Source organism: Salmo salar, chromosome 04, assembly GCF_965601325.2.
Source record: "Salmo salar chromosome 04, fSalSal1, whole genome shotgun sequence".
NCBI classification, from domain to species: domain Eukaryota; kingdom Metazoa; phylum Chordata; class Actinopteri; order Salmoniformes; family Salmonidae; genus Salmo; species Salmo salar.
Genome location: NC_138294.1, coordinates 47,852,533 through 47,871,190, shown reverse-complemented (window position 1 = coordinate 47,871,190; position 18,658 = coordinate 47,852,533). Strand labels below are relative to the sequence as shown.

The 18,658-nt window shown below is 44.5% G+C and overlaps 1 protein-coding gene across 6 annotated transcripts in view; it reads right to left on the bottom strand.

Moving 5' to 3' along the window:
• LOC106603118 (spectrin beta chain, non-erythrocytic 1) overlaps positions 1-18,658 on the bottom strand; it is a 97,059-nt gene that overhangs the window by 46,016 nt on the left and 32,385 nt on the right. Inside the window, exon 1 of one of the 6 annotated variants that reach the window (XM_014196372.3) lies at positions 15,028-16,018. The exons of 4 other annotated variants lie outside the window; for them this stretch is intronic. In XM_014196372.3, coding sequence (XP_014051847.3) covers positions 15,028-15,136 — 109 coding nt within the window. In that variant the 5' untranslated portion in view covers positions 15,137-16,018. Of the gene's footprint in view, positions 1-15,027; positions 16,019-18,658 lie in introns of those variants that run through there. One more of the 6 variants, XM_014196374.3, reaches the window with a different exon arrangement.

Below are 18,658 nucleotides of genomic sequence, written 5' to 3'. Positions count from 1 at the left end.
ACCGTCATCAATTTGCAGCGGGTAGAGAAGTCTGCTGTCACTGAGTCAGAATGCACATCAGCATTTCATATTTTTACCCTAGACGAACCCTGCGTGTTTGATGCTAAGCACATTGATACAGCTGAAGTCGGAAGTTTACATACACTTAGGTTGGAGTCATAAAAACTTGTTTTTCAACCACTCCACAAATTTCTTGTTAAACTAGTTTTGGCAAGTCGGTTAGAACATCTACTTTGTACATGACACAAGTCATTTTTCCAACAATTGTTTACAGACAGATTATTTCACTTATAATTCACTATATCACCATTACAGTGGGTCAGAAGTTTACATACAAAGTTGACTGTGCCTTTAAACAGCTTTGAAAATTCCAGAAAATGTCATGTCTTTAGAAACTTCTGATAGGCTGATTGACATAATCTGAGTCAATTGGAGGTGTACCTGTGGATGTATTTCAAGGCCTACCTTCAAACTCAGTGCCTCCGTTTGACATCATGGGAAAATCAAAAGAAATCAGCCAAGACCTCAGAAAAAAAGTTGTAGACCTCCACATGTCTGGTTCATCCTTGGGAGCAATTTCCAAACACCTGAATGTACCACGTTCATCTGTACAAACAATAGTACGCAAGTATAAACACCATGGGACCACGTAGCCATCATACCACTCAGGAAGGAGACGCGTTCTGTCTCCTAGAGATGAACGTACTTTGGCACGAAAAGTGCAAATCAATCCCAGAACAATAGCAAAGGACCTTGTGAAGATGCTGGAGGAAACAGGTACAAAAATATCTATATCCACAGTAAAATGAGTCCTATATCGACACAACCTGAAAGGCCGCTCATTAAGGAAGAAGCCACTGCTCCAAAACCGCCATAAAAAAGCCAGACTACGGTTTGCAACTGCACATGGGGACAAAGATCGTACTTTTTGGAGAAATGTCCTCTGGTCTGATGAAACAAAAATAGAACTGTTTGGCCATAATGACTATCATTATGTTTGGAGGAAAAAGGGGGAGGCTTGCAAGCCGAAGAACACCATCCCAACCATGAAGCACGGGGGTGGCAGCATCATGTTGTGGGGGTGCTTTGCTGCAGGAGGGACTGGTGCACTTCACAAAATAGATGGCTTCATGAGGCAGGAAAATTATGTGGATATATTGAAGAAACATCTCAAGACATCAGTCAGGAAGTTAACCTGTTATGGCTAGGGGGCAGTATTGTCACGGCCGGATAAAAAACGTACCCGATTTAATCTGATTATTACTCCTGCCCAGAAACTAGAATATGCATATAATTATTAGCTTTGGATAGAAAACACTCCAAAGTTTCTAAAACTGTTTGAATGGTGTCTGTGAGTATAACAGAACTCATTTGGCAGGCCAAAACCTGAGAAGATTCTGTACAGGAAGTACCCTGTCTGACCATTTCTTGGCCTTGTTGATTATCTCTATCCAAAACAGGGGATCTCTGCTGTTACGTGACACTTCCTACGGCTCCCATGGGCTCTCAGAAGGCGGCAAAAAGCTGAATCGTGGCTTTGCAGGCTCTGGATGAAAAACATTGGCGCGTTTGGATAGTGGCCGGTCACAGTACTATGAAACTGAGGCGCGTGCACGAGTCGACTCCATTGTTTACTTTCTTTCTCTTTGAACGAAAACCACCACTCCCGGTCGGAATATTATCGCTTTTTTACGAGAAAAATGGCATAAAAATTTATTTTAAACAGCGGTTGACATGCTTCGAAGTACGGTAATGGAATATTTTGATTTTTTTTGTCGTGAAAATGTCTTGAACGCACGAACAAAACGGCGCTATTTGGATATAACAATGGATTATTTTGAACCAAACCAACATTTGTTATTGAAGTAGCAGTCCTGGGAGTGCATTCTGACGAAGAACACCAAAGGTAATCAAACTTTTCTAATAGTAAATCGGAGTTTGGTCAGGGCTAAACTTGGTGGGTGTCAAAATAGCCCAGCCATCATGGCTAGCTATCTACTCAGAATATTGCAAAATGTGCTTTCACCGAAAAGCTATTTTAAAATCGGACACCTCGATTGCACAAAGGAGTTCTGTATCTATAATTCTTAAAATAATTATGTTTTTTGTGAACGTTTATCGTGAGTAATTTAGTAAATTCACCGGAAGTGTTCGGTGGGAATGCTAGTTCTGAACGTCACATGCTAATGTAAAAAGCTGGTTTTTGATATAAATATGAACTTGATTGAACAAAACATGCATGTATTGTATAACATAATGTCCTAGGTGTGTCATCTGATGAAGATCAAAGGTTAGTGCTGCATTTAGCTGTGGTTTTGTTTTTTGTGACATTATATGCTAGCTTGAAAAATGGGTGTGTGATTATTTCTGGCTGGGTACACTGCTGACATAATCTAATGTTTTGCTTTCGCTGTAAAGCCTTTTTGAAATTGGACAGTGTGGTTAGATAAAGGAGAGTCTTGTCTTTAAAATGCTGTAAAATAATATGTTTGAAAAATTGAAGTTTTTGTATTTTTGAGGAATTTGTAATTCGCGCCACGCCTATCATTGGATATTGGAGCAGGTGTTCCGCTAGCAGAACGTCTAGATGTAAGAGGTTAAAGCTTGGTCACAAATGGGTCTTCCAAATGGACAATGACCCCAAGCATACTTCCAAAGTTGTGGCAAAATGGCTTAAGGACAACAAAATCAAGATATTGGAGTGGCCATTACAAAGCCCTGATCTCAATCCTATAGAACATTTGTGGGCAGAACTGAAAAAGCATGTGCGAGCAAGGTGGCCTACAAACCTGAGGAATGGGCCAAATTCACCCAACTTATCGTGGAAAGCTTGTGGAAGGCTACCCGAAACATTTGACCCAAGTTAAACAATTTAAAGACAATGCTACCAAATACTAATTGAGTGTATGTAAACTTCTGACCCACTGGGAATGTGATGAAAGAAATAAAAGCTGAAATAAATTTCTCTACTATTATTCTGACATTTCACATTCTTAAAATAAAAGTGGTGATCCTAACTGACCTAAGACAGGAAATGTTTACTAGGATTAAATGTCAGGAATTGTGAAAAACTGAGTTTAAATATAATTGACTAAGGTGTATGTAAACTTACGACTTCAACTATACCTTGTAGCAAACGTCCTCAGCATTTTATTTATCATAGTAGCAGGCTAACTGGAGCCAGCAGCAATCTAAAACGACCCAACCGAAACATGCAAGGATAAGTGATCGGGTGAATGAAGCAAAGCTAGTGAACGGAGAAATACGGCTTCACTCTATCCAATCAGAGCTGCAGGGTCAACGTACAGCCCACCCTTCTCTATACATAAAGGCAAACTTGCCAGTTGAGTTACTTAGACCACATAGCACCTCACACTTGATTGAAAGATGCGTGCTGGCACAGAAAAAAAAGAAAAAGATCATTATATCAAACAAAAAAATTACTCTGACCATAATCGTATCAGGACAATTGCCCATATCTGTTACGATACTTGTTTTGTCCGACTACTCGGCACACCCCTTGAGCATATACAGTAGACTGCCCTCTTCAGTTCAAACCACAGGTTTTCAATGGGGTTCAAGTCCGGAGACTGAGACGGCCATTGCAAAATGTTGATTTTGTGGTCAATTAACAATCTCTTTGTGGATTTTGATGTGTGCTTGGGGTTATTGTCTTGCTGGTAGATCCACTTGCGGCCCAGTTTCAGCCTCCTAACAGAGGCAACCATGTTTTTGGGTCAAATGTCCTGGTACTGGGTAAAGTTCATGATGCCATTGACCTAAACAAAGGCCCCAGGACCAGTGGAAGCAAAATAGTTCCATAACAATAATAATCTACCACCATATTTTACAGTAGGTATGGGGTAATTTTCTGCGTATGCATCCTTATGGTGATGCCAAACCCACCACTGGTGTGCAAGGCCAAAGAGCTTTATGTTTGCTCATCTTTGTCAAGGAGGACAATCAGTTTGGACCTGAATGTATATAAATATTTGTCATGCATGATGTCACCAACACACAAGTGTCTTGTATCCCTCACTTCCTTATCTAACAGATGTAACCCTCATACTGTCAATTTTAATTCCGACACCTATAATAATGTGAAACAAAAGGCTGTGAAGTGAAACACATTTGAAAATGCAAAGTTAGGTTGAGCAACGGTTTGGTTCGCATAGCCAGTTTAGGCTAAAATTGGAATTGAGAGTTTCCCTTTAAAAAAAAAAAAAACTTTACAATGTTTTATCTGCCTCATGGCAAAATGTGTAAAATTGCAGGAAATTAGCAAAATGTTGTCTCTGCTGCCAAGAGGGCCGCTAAGACCAGCCACTACCATGCAACACCCCTTTAAAAGTATGTTTTATTAGCTGCCTCATCACAGCAGTTGCACGTTCAATAATAGGCTTGCTGTTGTTGAATGTTTTCATTAAGCTCTTAATGAAATATGTCTGTTCGTTGTATGCATGCATGCTTTCTGTTGGTCACATCATTTTACTGTTTGTTGACCGGTTAATGTGGCTTGGTTAGTCGGCAGCAGAAATGACCGAAATTTGCATCCCTAATCCATAAAGACGCCAGCGCAAAAGCAGGTCGGACCACACACAGCTTCAGAAGGAAACACGCAGCTGCCACACAGGCGACATCAAAACAGAGTCTCTGAGCAAGACTGGTTGTAACAAATTCAAAAGCAAAATCGGATTGGTACAGTGGATCAATTCAACTGACAGCATGCTTCTTCGGCAACCATTTATAGTAGCCCGTCAGTACAACGCTACATCTTCGTTAGCCACAGCTCACCTGTCCTCTGTGGGTTAGCCAAGGACAGCACAGCAAGATGGCTGGCTGCACAGCCACAGTGTGTGCTGCTGTCATATTTATCCTACAAGCGCCAGGGCAAGGACTCCCCCTGACATGACTGCTCCTGACATGTCTGCAGAAGAACAGCGAGCTGAAGGACAAAACGCAGAAGGACACAAAACCACACATGCAAACTTCCTTTGCGCTACAATAACATAACCGCCCAAACAGCTGAAGTCTTCAGAGAATAGGGCTGATGTGACCCAACCCTCAGTGCTGCTCAACCACAGACTAGCCACGTGTGACGCCGGTTAATTTGTGTTCTTTACAGCTTGTGGGCACAGGCATAAAAACAAATGGAGTGTGTCGCCTGATCTGGTGCCAGCTCGGTCCATGTAAACCTCAATAAATACACTGAAAGGGAAACAGAAAAGGCAATTTACAGGAAAAGTGCTAACTTTTGACTTCTAGAGAACACCTCTATCAGTGGGTAACCGGTAATGTATGGATGGGTCTCTAAGCCTGTCTCCCGCTGACTGTGGAAGGTGGAAGTATGGACCCTACCCAGGCCTCTCTCGCTCTCTGTGCAGCTGCTGCGGGGAGAAGATGAGGACGGCCAAGGCCAGTCCCCTGGGATGGAGGCAGAGCAGAGACAGCCCTCAGTCATAACACCTGGACACAGAATGGGTGTCAACAGGCTGCAGCTAATAACCTTCAAGACCCCAAAGCTGGAGTGTTCTGCTACTTTCCCCAAGTAGGAAACCGTAAATAAAAACTGTCAACAAAAGCGTCCTTGTTAAGGTATCATGTGTGTGTAGGGTAAATCCCAACCTTGGAAATCTAAGCTGGAAGCCTCTAGGACTAGGTTTAGTAAATCGAGAGATAGGCCTACTATAGAGGCTTCTACTACACCTGTAATGTGACCGACAAATGAGAAATAGATCAAGTGCCTATTCACTTCTTAAATAAAAGTAAAGGAACAAAATGCTGAGGAAATGGAGCCCAAGCGTGTCAATGACCCGAGGAAGGAAGACTGGACCAAGTCTTATATTCCCTCAACACTTACACCTACTAAACAGGGCTCAAACGCTCCAAATGGGAACAATCACTATTGGGTGACAACGTGACCTGTATCTAAATGAGAATAACACTACTACAGCGCAACAGGCTGCCTGTGAATAAAGTAAAGAACAATAATGACTTCTCTCTGCCCTACCAACTAGGGATGTGACAAATCACCAATTTTGTAAAACGTAAATAAAATACTTTTTTTCTCTCGATTTTATAGCAGTAAGGCCAAATTCAATGGTTTCATCAAATTATTTTAAATATATTTTTGTAATGAAAGTCTGACAGAACCCATCTCTAAGTACATTGATTACTTTATTAAGCCTTTTCTGACGTCACTCCCAGCCTATCTTCAAGATACCACAGATGTGTTGAACAAAATTAAGGAATTGAATAATATAGGTACAGCTTCCTTTTTAGTCACCATGGATGTGGAGTCTCCATACACCACCATTGAACATGAACAAGGTTTGGCAGCTATGCACCATTTCTTGAGTACCCGACCTGAACTGAGATGCCTCCTACAGAATTCATTGTCTCACTGACTGAATGGACTCACTGACTGAATGGACTCTTAATCATAACATCTTTGTCTTTCAGGACCGTATTTTTAAACAGGTCAAAGGATGTGCCATGGGAGCTTGCTACAGCCCTTCCTACGCTGGTTTGTACTTGGGTAAATGGGAAAATGACTTCATTTTGGATCCTTCTAATAACCATTTCTTTGACCGGATTATATAGTGGGGACGCTATATTGATGATGTTTGCCTTTTTTGGTCCGGCTCAGAAGATGAACTTATTTCCTTCCACCAATACCTTAACAGCATTAACCCTAACATCAAACTAACTATGGAGTACAGCAAGGATAACAGGATTTGTATAAACATTGTTTCTATTGAACATGCCATACTAATAAAGGCATTTTAATCAATTATATGAAGAGTGCCTTGGTCCTCTTTTTTTTGATGACCAACTCACCCCTTTTACCAAAGAGCACCTTCTGTCTACCAACATTTACTATTGTGTACCTTAGTAGCGCTGCCCTTCCTCCTCTTTCTAATATTTTTCTAATACTTCAAGGGGTCTTAAAACACAAAATCAAATAGCTAAATGATCCTTGGTATGACCTTAAATCACCCCCCCCCCCCCCGGATTTAGGCAGGGCTTAGACACCAAGGGGTTACCCATTACATTCTACTAGCATACTGACGTTATCCTATATCGCAATCAAAACCTCACTAAGTTACTGTGACAGTGCAAGATCATTATTCAAATCAATTCCACAGGGTGTGGAATGACCCTCATCACCTGTCTAACTGACATTCTCTGATTTCCCTTATCTGGTCAACAGCTGGGCAGATAATGATGTTCAGCCTAATGAAATGCATATTCGCTGGTTCCTTCAACAATAACAAATAAAAGATAAGAATACAAACAAAGTACATGGGCTCAGTAGAATAAAATAAACATTTTATCTTAAGTATAATACAGGAAGGCACAAATTATAGTCCAATATTTACAGGTGTTTTGGGGAAGGTGGATTGGGGGGCTAGTGTTTAAATTGTGCAATCATAATTGTATTTAGCACTCATAATAAGAGAGTCTGGTAGCAGCAGTTTTAGTGTGTGTAGCATGAATGAATGAGTGTGTGTGTGTTAAGGTGTGGAGAATCAGAGCAGGTGGTCAGTCCAGTTCAAGTGTTCAGCAGTCTGATGGCTTGTAGATAGAAACTGTCTCTGAGCCTGTTGGTACCAGACCTCACACTCCGATAACGTCTGGCTCACGTGTGTTTAAAATCAGCTGGGCCAGATCCAGCCTATAGACACAGATCGCACAATGAGACAGATATTTAAAATATGGTAGTGAGAGGAAGCCCACTGCCCGGCAGTGGGTGAAGATGAAACGAGACGGATTTTGGCCGGGATTCTGCACATTTTCTCATCGATGAATCGTTTGATGTCAATACAGTTTTCTGTTCCCAAAACTAAAATCTGTTATGAACTTTACCCATTAGAAAAGTTTTTAAAAAGCAAGTTGTTTAGAAGGAGTGTAAAGGCAAATAGAGTTATTGCACATGCCCACCTCAGAGGTGGTGTCCCCTAACGGAAATACGCCCCCCCCCCCAAAACAACAGCTGTGTCTTGGTGTCTAAAATGGTTGAGTGTACAGGTCATTTTTCTTCTGGTTGAATAGAGGCACACTACTAACAGCTACTGAGCAGTGCCTCCTAAAGCACACATCAGTGTTTACTCAGAAGTGCAGGCAGAGGTGACTGGCACCAGGGCCAGTGACCCTTTGGACCGGACACACTACCTAACCAAATTCACCATGCCTATCAACATGGCAACATGTGATAGGCAGTGGTGATGGACTGTATCTTTTAGCCTGTGTGTTTGCGTTGAAACCATTAGATGCCCAGACTAGCATCTCCAGTTGAACAGGACTTAAGGCTGATTTACTGCTGGTTACAGTACGGCTTCTAACTGGATGATTTTGTTTTCCAAGTAAAGACGTGTTTCCCATGTAAATTATGATGATGAACACACAGTTGACCAGATTAGTGCTGTACTGTGGTGAGTGAAACAGCAGCAAATAGGGCCCTATAAAATCAGTTTATTTTTTTACCTGATTCCATTTGAGTTTCTCCCCAAATTCCATTTTCACCTTCAACATAGAAACTCAAATGTTGTTGTTTTTCTAAGTTCACAACATCTGGGAGAAGAGAAAAAAAATAGAAGTGTAGATACCACAAGAAGCATCATCGCTAACAGCTACACAAAGTGTAGAGAGACACACACTAACCTATCCTTTCAGGCGTAAAATAAACTGGTCTTGACGAGAAGATTATTATTATTCTTTTTTAGAACTGTCGAGCGTGGTTCCTGTCTGAGCTGTTCAATCAATGTGAATGTGGAGGAGGAGTTAAGATGGAGTGACGCCTTCTTAACGTCCAAAATAGGAAGTCGCGTCACAGGCTCTCTTTCCATTTCTCCGGAAAACCAGAACATCTGGTTTTTGGGGACTCGGCAGTGGCTACACACGCACAGATAGGGACATTTTCTGTACCGTTTCAGAAAGCTGCAGGAAAATACGAATCACAGATGCATTTTGTTCATGTCTTATGAGTAACTTGGACAAATGGATGAATTTTCCAATAAGATCAATACATTTAGTTCATTTCCTACATTTTTGAATATTGTTGAATTCCGTTTTAATGTCAGGATTCCGTATGCAAAGCATTTCTCGGAGAAATGCATATGATGCAGCTTTCAAGTTGAAGGCGATTGATCTGGCTGTTGGAAAAGGAAATAGAGCTGCTGCACGGGAGCTTGGTCTTAATGAGTCGATAAGACGTTGGAAACAGCAGCGTGAGGAATTGACTCTGCAAAAAGACAACTAAAGCTTACTGCTAATTTTGTATTTTTTGTTACAAGCCGTGTTTCATTAAAGCCTATTTATTTTTGTTACAAGCCGTGTTTCGTTAAAGCCTGTGTAAAGTTCATTTGTTTCAATGTACCGGTAGGCACCTGCGGCTTATAGACATGTGCGGCTTATTTATGTTCAAAATAATATATATTTTTTAATTCAGTGGGTGCGGCTTATATTCAGGTGAGCTTAATAGTCCGGAAATTACGGTACTCAACATGGTAGAGACTACACCACCACACTGTGTGAATGTGTGACGGTGTCCGGTTGAAGGTACTGTTGCTGTGTGATTGTTTAGGGCGCCCTGTAGCTCAGTTGGTAGAGCATGGTGTTTGCAACGCCAGGGTTGTGGGTTCGATTCCCACGGGGGGCCAGCACAGAAAAAGAAAAAAACAATGTATGAAATTGGATGAAATGTATGCATTCACTACTGTAAGTCGCTCTGGATAAGAGCGTCTGCTAAATGACTAAAATGTAAAAAATGTTAAATGTAATGATGAGGGTGACAAGATGACTACCGTAATCAGAATGATGGGAAGTTTGAGAGCGCTCGATTGAATCTAAATAGTAAACAAAAAAGTTGTTTGACCTTAACTCGTTCGGCAATTTCATTGGTCTAATGAAAGCTTCATGCCGCCAAAAAACTGAGCACGTCACAGAATGTGGTTTTTTGGGAAGAAAAAAAATTAAAGCGGGAAAAATCCATATATTAGCCGCGTCATTGTTTAAGCCGCGAGGTTCAAAGCTGGGAAAAAAGTTGCAGCTTATAGTCTGGAATTTACGGTATGTTATGACGATGGGGAAAAAAAGTGTGGGTCAAGACATGTAACTGATCTCCAAACAGTAGTTGGAGGCTCCGTTAGCAATTTGAGATAAAGAGACTCGTGTGTTTATACAGTGCATTCGGAACGTATTCAGACCCCTCAACTTTTTCCACATTCTTTTATGTTCCAGCCTTGTTCTAAAATTGATTAAATTGTTTTTTCCCCACCCTCATCAATCTACACACAATACCTGATAATGATGAAGCAAAAACAGTTGCCATTTTTGCTAATAATATTTTTTTTTACTCTGTACTTTGTTGTGGCACCTTTGGCAGCTATTACAGCCTCGAGTCGTCTTGGGTATGACGCTACGAGCTTCGCACACCTGTATTTGGGGAGTTTCTCTGCAGATCCTCTCAAGCTCTGTCAGGTCGCTGCACAGCTGTTTTCAGGTCTCTCCAGAGATGTTCGATCGGGTTCAAGTCCGGGCTCTGCCTGGGTCACTCAAGGACATTCAGAGACTTGTCCCGAAGCCACTTCTGCATTGTCTTGGCTGTGTGCTTAGGGTCGTTGTCCTGTTGGAAGGTGAATCTTCACCCAAGTCTGAGGTCCTGAGCAGGTTTTCATCAAGGATCTCTGTACTTTGCTATGTTCATCTTTGCCTCAATCCTGACTAGTCTCTCACAGTCCCTGCCGCTGAAAAACATCCCCACAGCATGATGCTGCCACCACCATGCTTCACTATAGTGATGGTGCCAGGTTTCCTCCAGATGTGACGCTTGGCATTCAGGCCAAAGAGTTCAATCATTGTTTTATCAGACCAGAGAATCTGGTTTCTCATGGTCTGAGAGTCTTTAAGTGCCTTTTGGCAAACCCCAAGCGGCCTGTCATGTGCCTTTTACTGAAGAGTGGCTTCTGTCTGGCAACTACCATAAAGGCCTGATTGGTGGAGTGCTGCAGAGATGCAGAGATGGTTGTCCTTCTGGAAGGTTCTCCCATCTCCACAGAGGAACTCTGGAGCTCTGTCAGAGTGACCATCGAATTCTTGGTCACCTCCCTCACCAAGGCCCTTCTCCCCAGATTTTAGGAAGAGTCTTGGTGGTTTCAAACTTCTTCCATTTAAGACTGATGGAGGCCACTGTGTTCTTGGGACCTTCAACGCAGCAGACATTTTTGGGTATCCTTCCCCAGATCTGTGCCTCGACACAATCCTGTCTCGGAGCTCTATGGACAATTCCTTCGACCTCATGGCTAAAAAATAAATCAATGGAAATCCAATTCATCAACCCATGGAGGTCTGGATTTGGAGTCACACTCAAAATTAAAGTGGAAAACCACACTACAGGCTGATCCAACTTTGATGTAATGTCCTTAAAACAAGTCAAAATGAGGCTCAGTAGTGTGTTTGGCCTCCACGTGCCTGTATGACCTCCCTACAACGCCTGGGCATGCTCCTGATGAGGTGGCGGATGGTCTCCTGAGGGATCTCCTCCCAGACCTGGACTAAAGCATCCGCCAACTCCTGGACAGTCTGTGGTGCAACGTGGCGTTGGTGGATGGAGCGAGACATGATGTCCCAGATGTGCTCAATTGGATTCAGGTCTGGGGAACAGGCGGGCCAGTCCATAGCATCAATGCCTTCCTCTTGCAGGAACTGCTGACACACTCCAGCCACATGAGGTCTAGCATTGTCTTGCATTAGGAGGAACCCAGGGCCAACCGCACCAGCATATGGTCTCACAAGGGGTCTGAGGATCTCATCTCGGTACCTAATGGCAGTCAGGCTACCTCTGGTGAGCACATGGAGGGCTGTGCGGCCCCCCAAAGAAATGCCACGTCTGTCACATGTGCTCAGTGTGAACCTGCTTTCATCTGTGAAGAGCACAGGGTGCCAGTGGCGAATTTGCCAAACTTGGTGTTCTCTGGCAAATGCCAAACGTCCTGCACGGTGTTGGGCTGTAAGCACAACCCCCACCTGTGGACGTCGGGCCCTCATACCACCCTCATGGAGTCTGTTTCTGACCGATTGAGCAGACACATGCACATTTGTGGCCTGCTGGAGGTCATTTTGCAGGGCTCTGGCAGTGCTTCTCCTGCTCCTCCTTGCAAAGGCGGAGGTAGCGGTCCTGCTGCTGGGTTGTTGCCCTCCTACGGCCTCCTCCACGTCTCCTGATGTACTGGCCTGTCTCCTGGTAGCGCCTCCATGCTCTGGACACTACGCTGACAGACACAGCAAACCTTCTTGCCACAGCTCGCATTGATGTGCCATCCTGGATGAGCTGCACTACCTGAGCCACTTGTGTGGGTTGTAGACTCCGTCTCATGCTACCACTAGAGTGAAAGCACCGCCAGCATTCAAAAGTGACCAAAACATCAGCCAGGAAGCATAGGAACTGAGAAGTGGTCTGTGGTCCCCTCCTGCAGAACCACTCCTTTATTGGGGGTGTCTTGCTAAATGCCTATAATTTCCACCTGTTGTCTATTCCATTTGCACAACAGCATGTGAAATTTATTGTCAATCAGCGTTGCTTCCTAAGTGGACAGTTTGATTTCACAGAAGTGTGATTGACTTGGAGTTACATTGTGTTGTTTAAGTGTTCCCTTTATTTTTTTGAGCAGTGTATATGTTTTTCGCTTTGTCATTATGGGGTATTGTGTGTGAGGAAAATGTTTTATTTAAATCAATTTTAGAATAAGGCTGTACCGTAACAAAATGTGGAAAAAGTCAAGGGGTCTGAATATTTTCCGAAGGCACCATATGTGACCTGCTACATTGGCTAATGACGACGGCACAAAGAAGTCTCAAATGACTGGCTAACCAGGAGAAGACTGGTTCCAACATTCCTGTCCTGTGTGACCTATGGCCTACTGATCACCATGTTCAAAACGCAAACACACAGCCTGTGGGACGGTGACGCAACAAGAATGAGGAAACATTACGTTTCTTTAGCATACCAGTGACGCCTTCATTAACACGATAACTATGTGTACAGATGTCAATCAAATAAATCGCTATGTCTTATCAGACTGCTACGGTCCCAGCAGACAGGCCAGTTTTCCTGTACCCAGTCAGAGAAGAACAGAGGGAGGAAGAAGAAGCATAAGCCTCAAGTGCAGTCAGACCGGAATTACTAGTGTGGTGCCTAAGTGTGTCTACAGGGGGTGGGTGGTGGCGATGCCATGGACAGAGACAGGACTGGTGAGGTGGGATCGGGAGGGATCGGGACAAGGCAGAAAACCCATTCATACAATTTGTCAGAAAGAGAGGAGGGGCTGATCAGCCTTGCTATAGGCCTAGACTGCAGGCTGCTCTGTTAAGAGAATAAATGTTTTGTCAACAGTTGACTTAAATGCTCTCAACTCATATCTTTGGGTATGCGAGTGAAGTGAATGCGAGCGGTATGCGAGTGATGTGTACATCTCGTCTGGCATCAGCAGACTGAGCTTCTGTTTGGAGATGAGATGATTGACAAAAAGGTCAGACTCAGAGGCAAATTTCAGACTTTACACAAGCCGTCTGAAAGAGCGTAGGATCCTGCTAAGCACAGAGCTACCACTCCTTAACGCTGAACTTCACACTGATTGGTGGGATTTAGGCTCTCTCTTTTCAAGTGAAGGGACATGTAAGATAGTATACCCCCACCGTGCACTACATAACTCTTATCTCCACGTCATTGTGTAGACCCTGTACCTACAACTTAGCTTGGATACACCAGCCTCTACCAGCAGATGGAATGAGTGTCACAGACACACACACAAAACATTTTTTGAACACGAGAAGCTAGCAGATAAACAGGTTTATCATGGAGAAAGATCTTACTGACTGGTAAAGGGGGGTTGACCTCAAACAGACTGAACAGTGGAAGGAGGACGTCAAGGAGGTTATGACACCCTAGGGGATTTCAAGTCAAATAAAACGAAACCCTGCACGTCTGCCTTAGTGACACGGGACAGATTGCCCAATCCGGGAGGTGAAATATCATTAGAGCAAACAAAGAATTTCAAACATGTAGGGTGTGCGGACTTGCACCACAAGTCAACTCCTTGAAAATGCTCCATCCCAGACGGCGTTTCTTAAAATCTTTAAGACCGCGAGGCAGAGAGAAAAAAAATGATGAAACACAATGCTCTTTAGTGATAACTTCATTGACTGACTGCATTGCACTTCTGCTAACCTAACCCTGCCTAATGGCCCCATGCTAGGGAGGTGTGCAGCTCAAAGGAGCCAGGCACACCTGGTTACACACACACACACACACACACACACACACACACACACACACACAAAACCCAGATAGACAAAATAAACAAACCAAATAACCAGTAAGGCATACCCACACTGATCCTTACTGCTAGTCTGCTACAGCACCTCAACCTTATAACGGCTCTATTGAAAAGGGGGACCACCAGATTTCCGTAAGGGGAGGCCCCATGGAATGGATCGTTGCTGGGTAAACACTTCAAACCTTTACCCTGAACAAACTGGGTTTCTTACTACGGTGACTTCCGTGCCCAGGACCACACAAGGCTTAGGCCACTGACGGAGGCCTATAATTGGATATGGAGGGCCAGGTGGCCTGGTGATCAGTTGGAGCTGATCTGTCGAGCCAGCCAGTGTTTCTAACTCCCCTGAACAGACCAGACCTGGGACAGGAGCCTGGAGCTACACAGCCCCCTGCGCTACACTCTGAAACACAGGCCACGCGAAACGGAGACACGGTGTGGGGCCAAAGCTGACCACGCACACCAGGAATAAAGGAAAAATACGTTTTGGGGGGAGTCATTTCATCATCTCTCTGAACTGGGGACTTCTGGATGGACTTTCTGCACTCTAACCCAACATAACATATTACATCAGGATCCAAAAAACTCTACAGATTTTCCATGTATTTTTGCAGCAGGTTTAGGAGCCACCAGAATAAGTGTTAATCCAGCCTGCCCCAGGGCAGGGGCCAGACTATTAGTAAGCTCTTACCTTGCAGCTGTTTGAACCTCCCCTCCAGGATGTTGGAGTACTGCACCTGGTTAACAAACGCCGCCGGGGAGAGACAGGGCTCCCTGTTTCGCTGGTGGTCCAGCTCCATGTTGGAGCGCTCTCTCCCTCTCTCTCTCAGCCTAAATCAACCTCAGGTATGGAGCTCTGCAGCGTGCTTGGGCCAGTGGGCTCTCCAGCATAGCACAGGGCCAGCAGGGCCGTCCCCAGGACAGGAGCTAGCTATCTACCTGTAGATTCTACTGAAGAAGCTACAGGCTTTAGTTGAAGAAAGTTCCGTTAGACCCAAAACGTGCTTTTTATGGATCGTTTTCCCTCGTAAAGTCCCAGTCCTCTAGCAGAGATTATGAGCAGAGCACGCCATACTATCCTCCACTTCAAAAAAAAGATATCCTCCTTTGTTTTTTATCCCACTTTCACTTCTTCACAGAGGTGCAGGAGTTTTTCCCAAACAAAACTAAGAACAGAATGTTCTCTTCTCGTTCACCTCTTCTGGAATCTGTGCCACACTCCTTTTCTCTGAGCAAAGTAGAAACCTTTAGAGCAGTAGAAGTTCTCCTCACAGTCAAATGAACACTGGCTCTTCCCTCCAAAACATTGAGCGCGCATTCAGCCTCATATACACACATACACACACTCTACACACACACCTTGTTTGAGCACAACAGGAGAACCGGCTGTGGTCGGATGGCTGGGTAAACAGAGCCTGCTGCTCACGGAAAGCTGTGGCATTTGCATAAGGTGTGTTTTAGGGAGGAGCCTGAGAAAAGAGCGGGTGGATGGGCTGGATCAGTGGAGAGGGGTGTGGGCGGCTGGAGGAGTGGAGAGGTGGACTTAACCATTCAGCAAGGTACAGTAGGGAGAGGCAGACGATGGATCATTCCAGTCCTTTACAATGCCACAGTGGTAGTGTAGGAGGTGTGGTCAGCCAGTGAGGTGTCACACAAACCAGCGTCTACTGTTGTTGTTCTCCCATCCTCTGTCTCAGTCTTACATGATCTCTCTCTTCTCTTTCCGCTGCACGGGACTAAAATAAAGCGTTAAGACAGGAAGGAAGTAGTTGAGAAACTGGCAGCAGCAGTAGCATGCTCTTTCCTGCCTGAGCAGCGGAGAGTGATGAGTGAATGTGTGTGTGTGTGTGTGTGCGTGCGTGCGTGCGCGCGCGCGCGTGCTCAATCACTGTCCACTGAGGCCCACCTAATCAAAAACGCCTAAGCATCGATTTCCCGCATGTCTTCGTAAACACAACGATTTAACGCTACTAAAATAAAAATGTCAATGCATTCCTCAGAAATAAGTCGACATAACAGCCGTGTGCATTGCCCTCAGTGCTGTGCTCAACACTTAGCTGCAGCAGCAGAATGTCCTCCTGGATACGACACACCACAGCCGTGTTGTTCACTAGAAACAACTGAAATGAGCTTTCTTACAGGAAACGTTGGGGGTAAACCCTTCTCTTTTTCACACAAGTCAGGTCAGAGCCAGTGGCTGTGCTAAATCATACAGGAGCCCCTAAGATACAAGTTTGAAGTGTTGTATTAGTCATATACATGTACAGGATACACGTGGTATACACGTGGAACTAAATGTACAGGATACACGTGGAACTAAATGTACAGGATACACGTGGAACTAAATGTACAGGATACACGTGGAACTAAATGTACAGGATACACGTGGAACTAGATGTACAGGATACACGTGGAACTAAATGTACAGGATACACGTGGAACTAGATGTACAGGATACACGTGGAACTAGATGTACAGGATACACGTGGAACTAGATGTACAGGATACACGTGGAACTAGATGTACAGGATACACGTGGAACTAGATGTACAGGATACACGTGGAACTAGATGTACAGGATACACGTGGAACTAAATGTACAGGATACACGTGGAACTAAATGTACAGGATACACGTGGAACTAAATGTACAGGATACACGTGGAACTAGATGTACAGGATACACGTGGAACTAGATGTACAGGATACACGTGGAACTAGATGTACAGGATACACGTGGAACTAGATGTACAGGATACACGTGGAACTAAATGTACAGGATACACGTGGAACTAGATGTACAGGATACACGTGGAACTAAATGTAGAGGATAAAACGTGGAACTAAATGTACAGGATACACATGGAACTAGATGTACAGGATACACGTGGAACTAAATGTACAGGATACACGTGGAACTAAATGTACAGGATACACGTGGAACTAGATGTACAGGATACACGTGGAACTAAATGTACAGGATACACGTGGAACTAAATGTACAGGATACACGTGGAACTAAATGTACAGGATACACGTGGAACTAAATGTACAGGATACACGTGGAACTAAATGCTTACTTGCGGGCTCCTTCTCGACAACGCAACAATAAGAAATGATAACAGATAAGAATATGAACAGAGTAAACGGCTCAGTGGAATAGAATAAAACATAGTAAGTATAATACATTATAGTTCAATATTTACAAGTGTTTTGGGAAAAGGGGGGGAATCGGGGGTTCAAGTGTTTATAACTGTGCGGTATTTAGCAATCAGAATCAGAGTCTGGTCACGGCGGTTGTGATGTGTGTGGGGGTAAGGCAAGGGTACAGCCTGCCCTGTCCATGGGGCACGTGTTCAGATCTGATGTTTTACAGGCTGTGTTGGGGCTACTTTGGTTGTACAGTACAGGAGCCCTGCAGCCTGCTCTCATTAGAAGATCCAGGGGGCCAGGGTTTTCAGAGTGACCAGCACTTTCTAGAAGGAAGAGGCTTAATGAGGCCCAGAGAACAGACGCAGGCCTCTCACTGGGGGTGGGGGGTTCTGTCGCCAGGGGGTGATGAGAGGAGAGCAGAGCTCGGTGTTGCGCTCGTTGCTGTCCTGACCAAATACCAAACATCCCTGTTAACATGCAGGCCTGTAATGAGTGCAGGTGTGTGTGTGTTCACGCCTCGGGATAAAGAAGCTTCCTTCCTCTAGAAAACAGCTCGTCCACTTGCAGTACAGAGGGCTGGATATACAACCCTTTTCTGCAACTTGTGAAAACAAAAAGAGGGGGGAATATACAAGGAAGCATTTGGCAGGAGCTCCTGTATGAAGCACGGTGAAATTACAGATAATGGCCCGGTCTACGGACATGAGCAAGACAGTGGAGCAGAGAGGAGAGGGGGCGTGAACCATGTGAGGGGGGGAGTGAACCATGTGGGGGGGAGGAGTGAACCATGTGAGGGGGGGAGAAGAGAGGAGCGAACCATGTGGGGTGGGAGCAGAGGGGGAGTGAACCATGTGGGGGGGGGGGGAGCAGAGGAGAGGGGGAGTGAACCATGTGGGGGGGAGCAGAGGAGAGAACCATGTGGGGGGGGGAGTGAACCATGTGAGGGGGAGAGGAGAGAACCATGTGGGGGGGGGGGGGGGGGGGGATTAGAGGAGCGATCCACTGGCAGGGTTGAAAGTAAACATCTCCACATCCTGCAACTCCTCCGCAAAGACCCAGGCAGGGAGAGGCGCCCGGGAACATTCCCCACACACAGCTCAGCGGTCATACTAAAACCCCAGAATATCACTCAGACAGGCCTGTACACTGATGCTGCTAGAGGGTCTATTC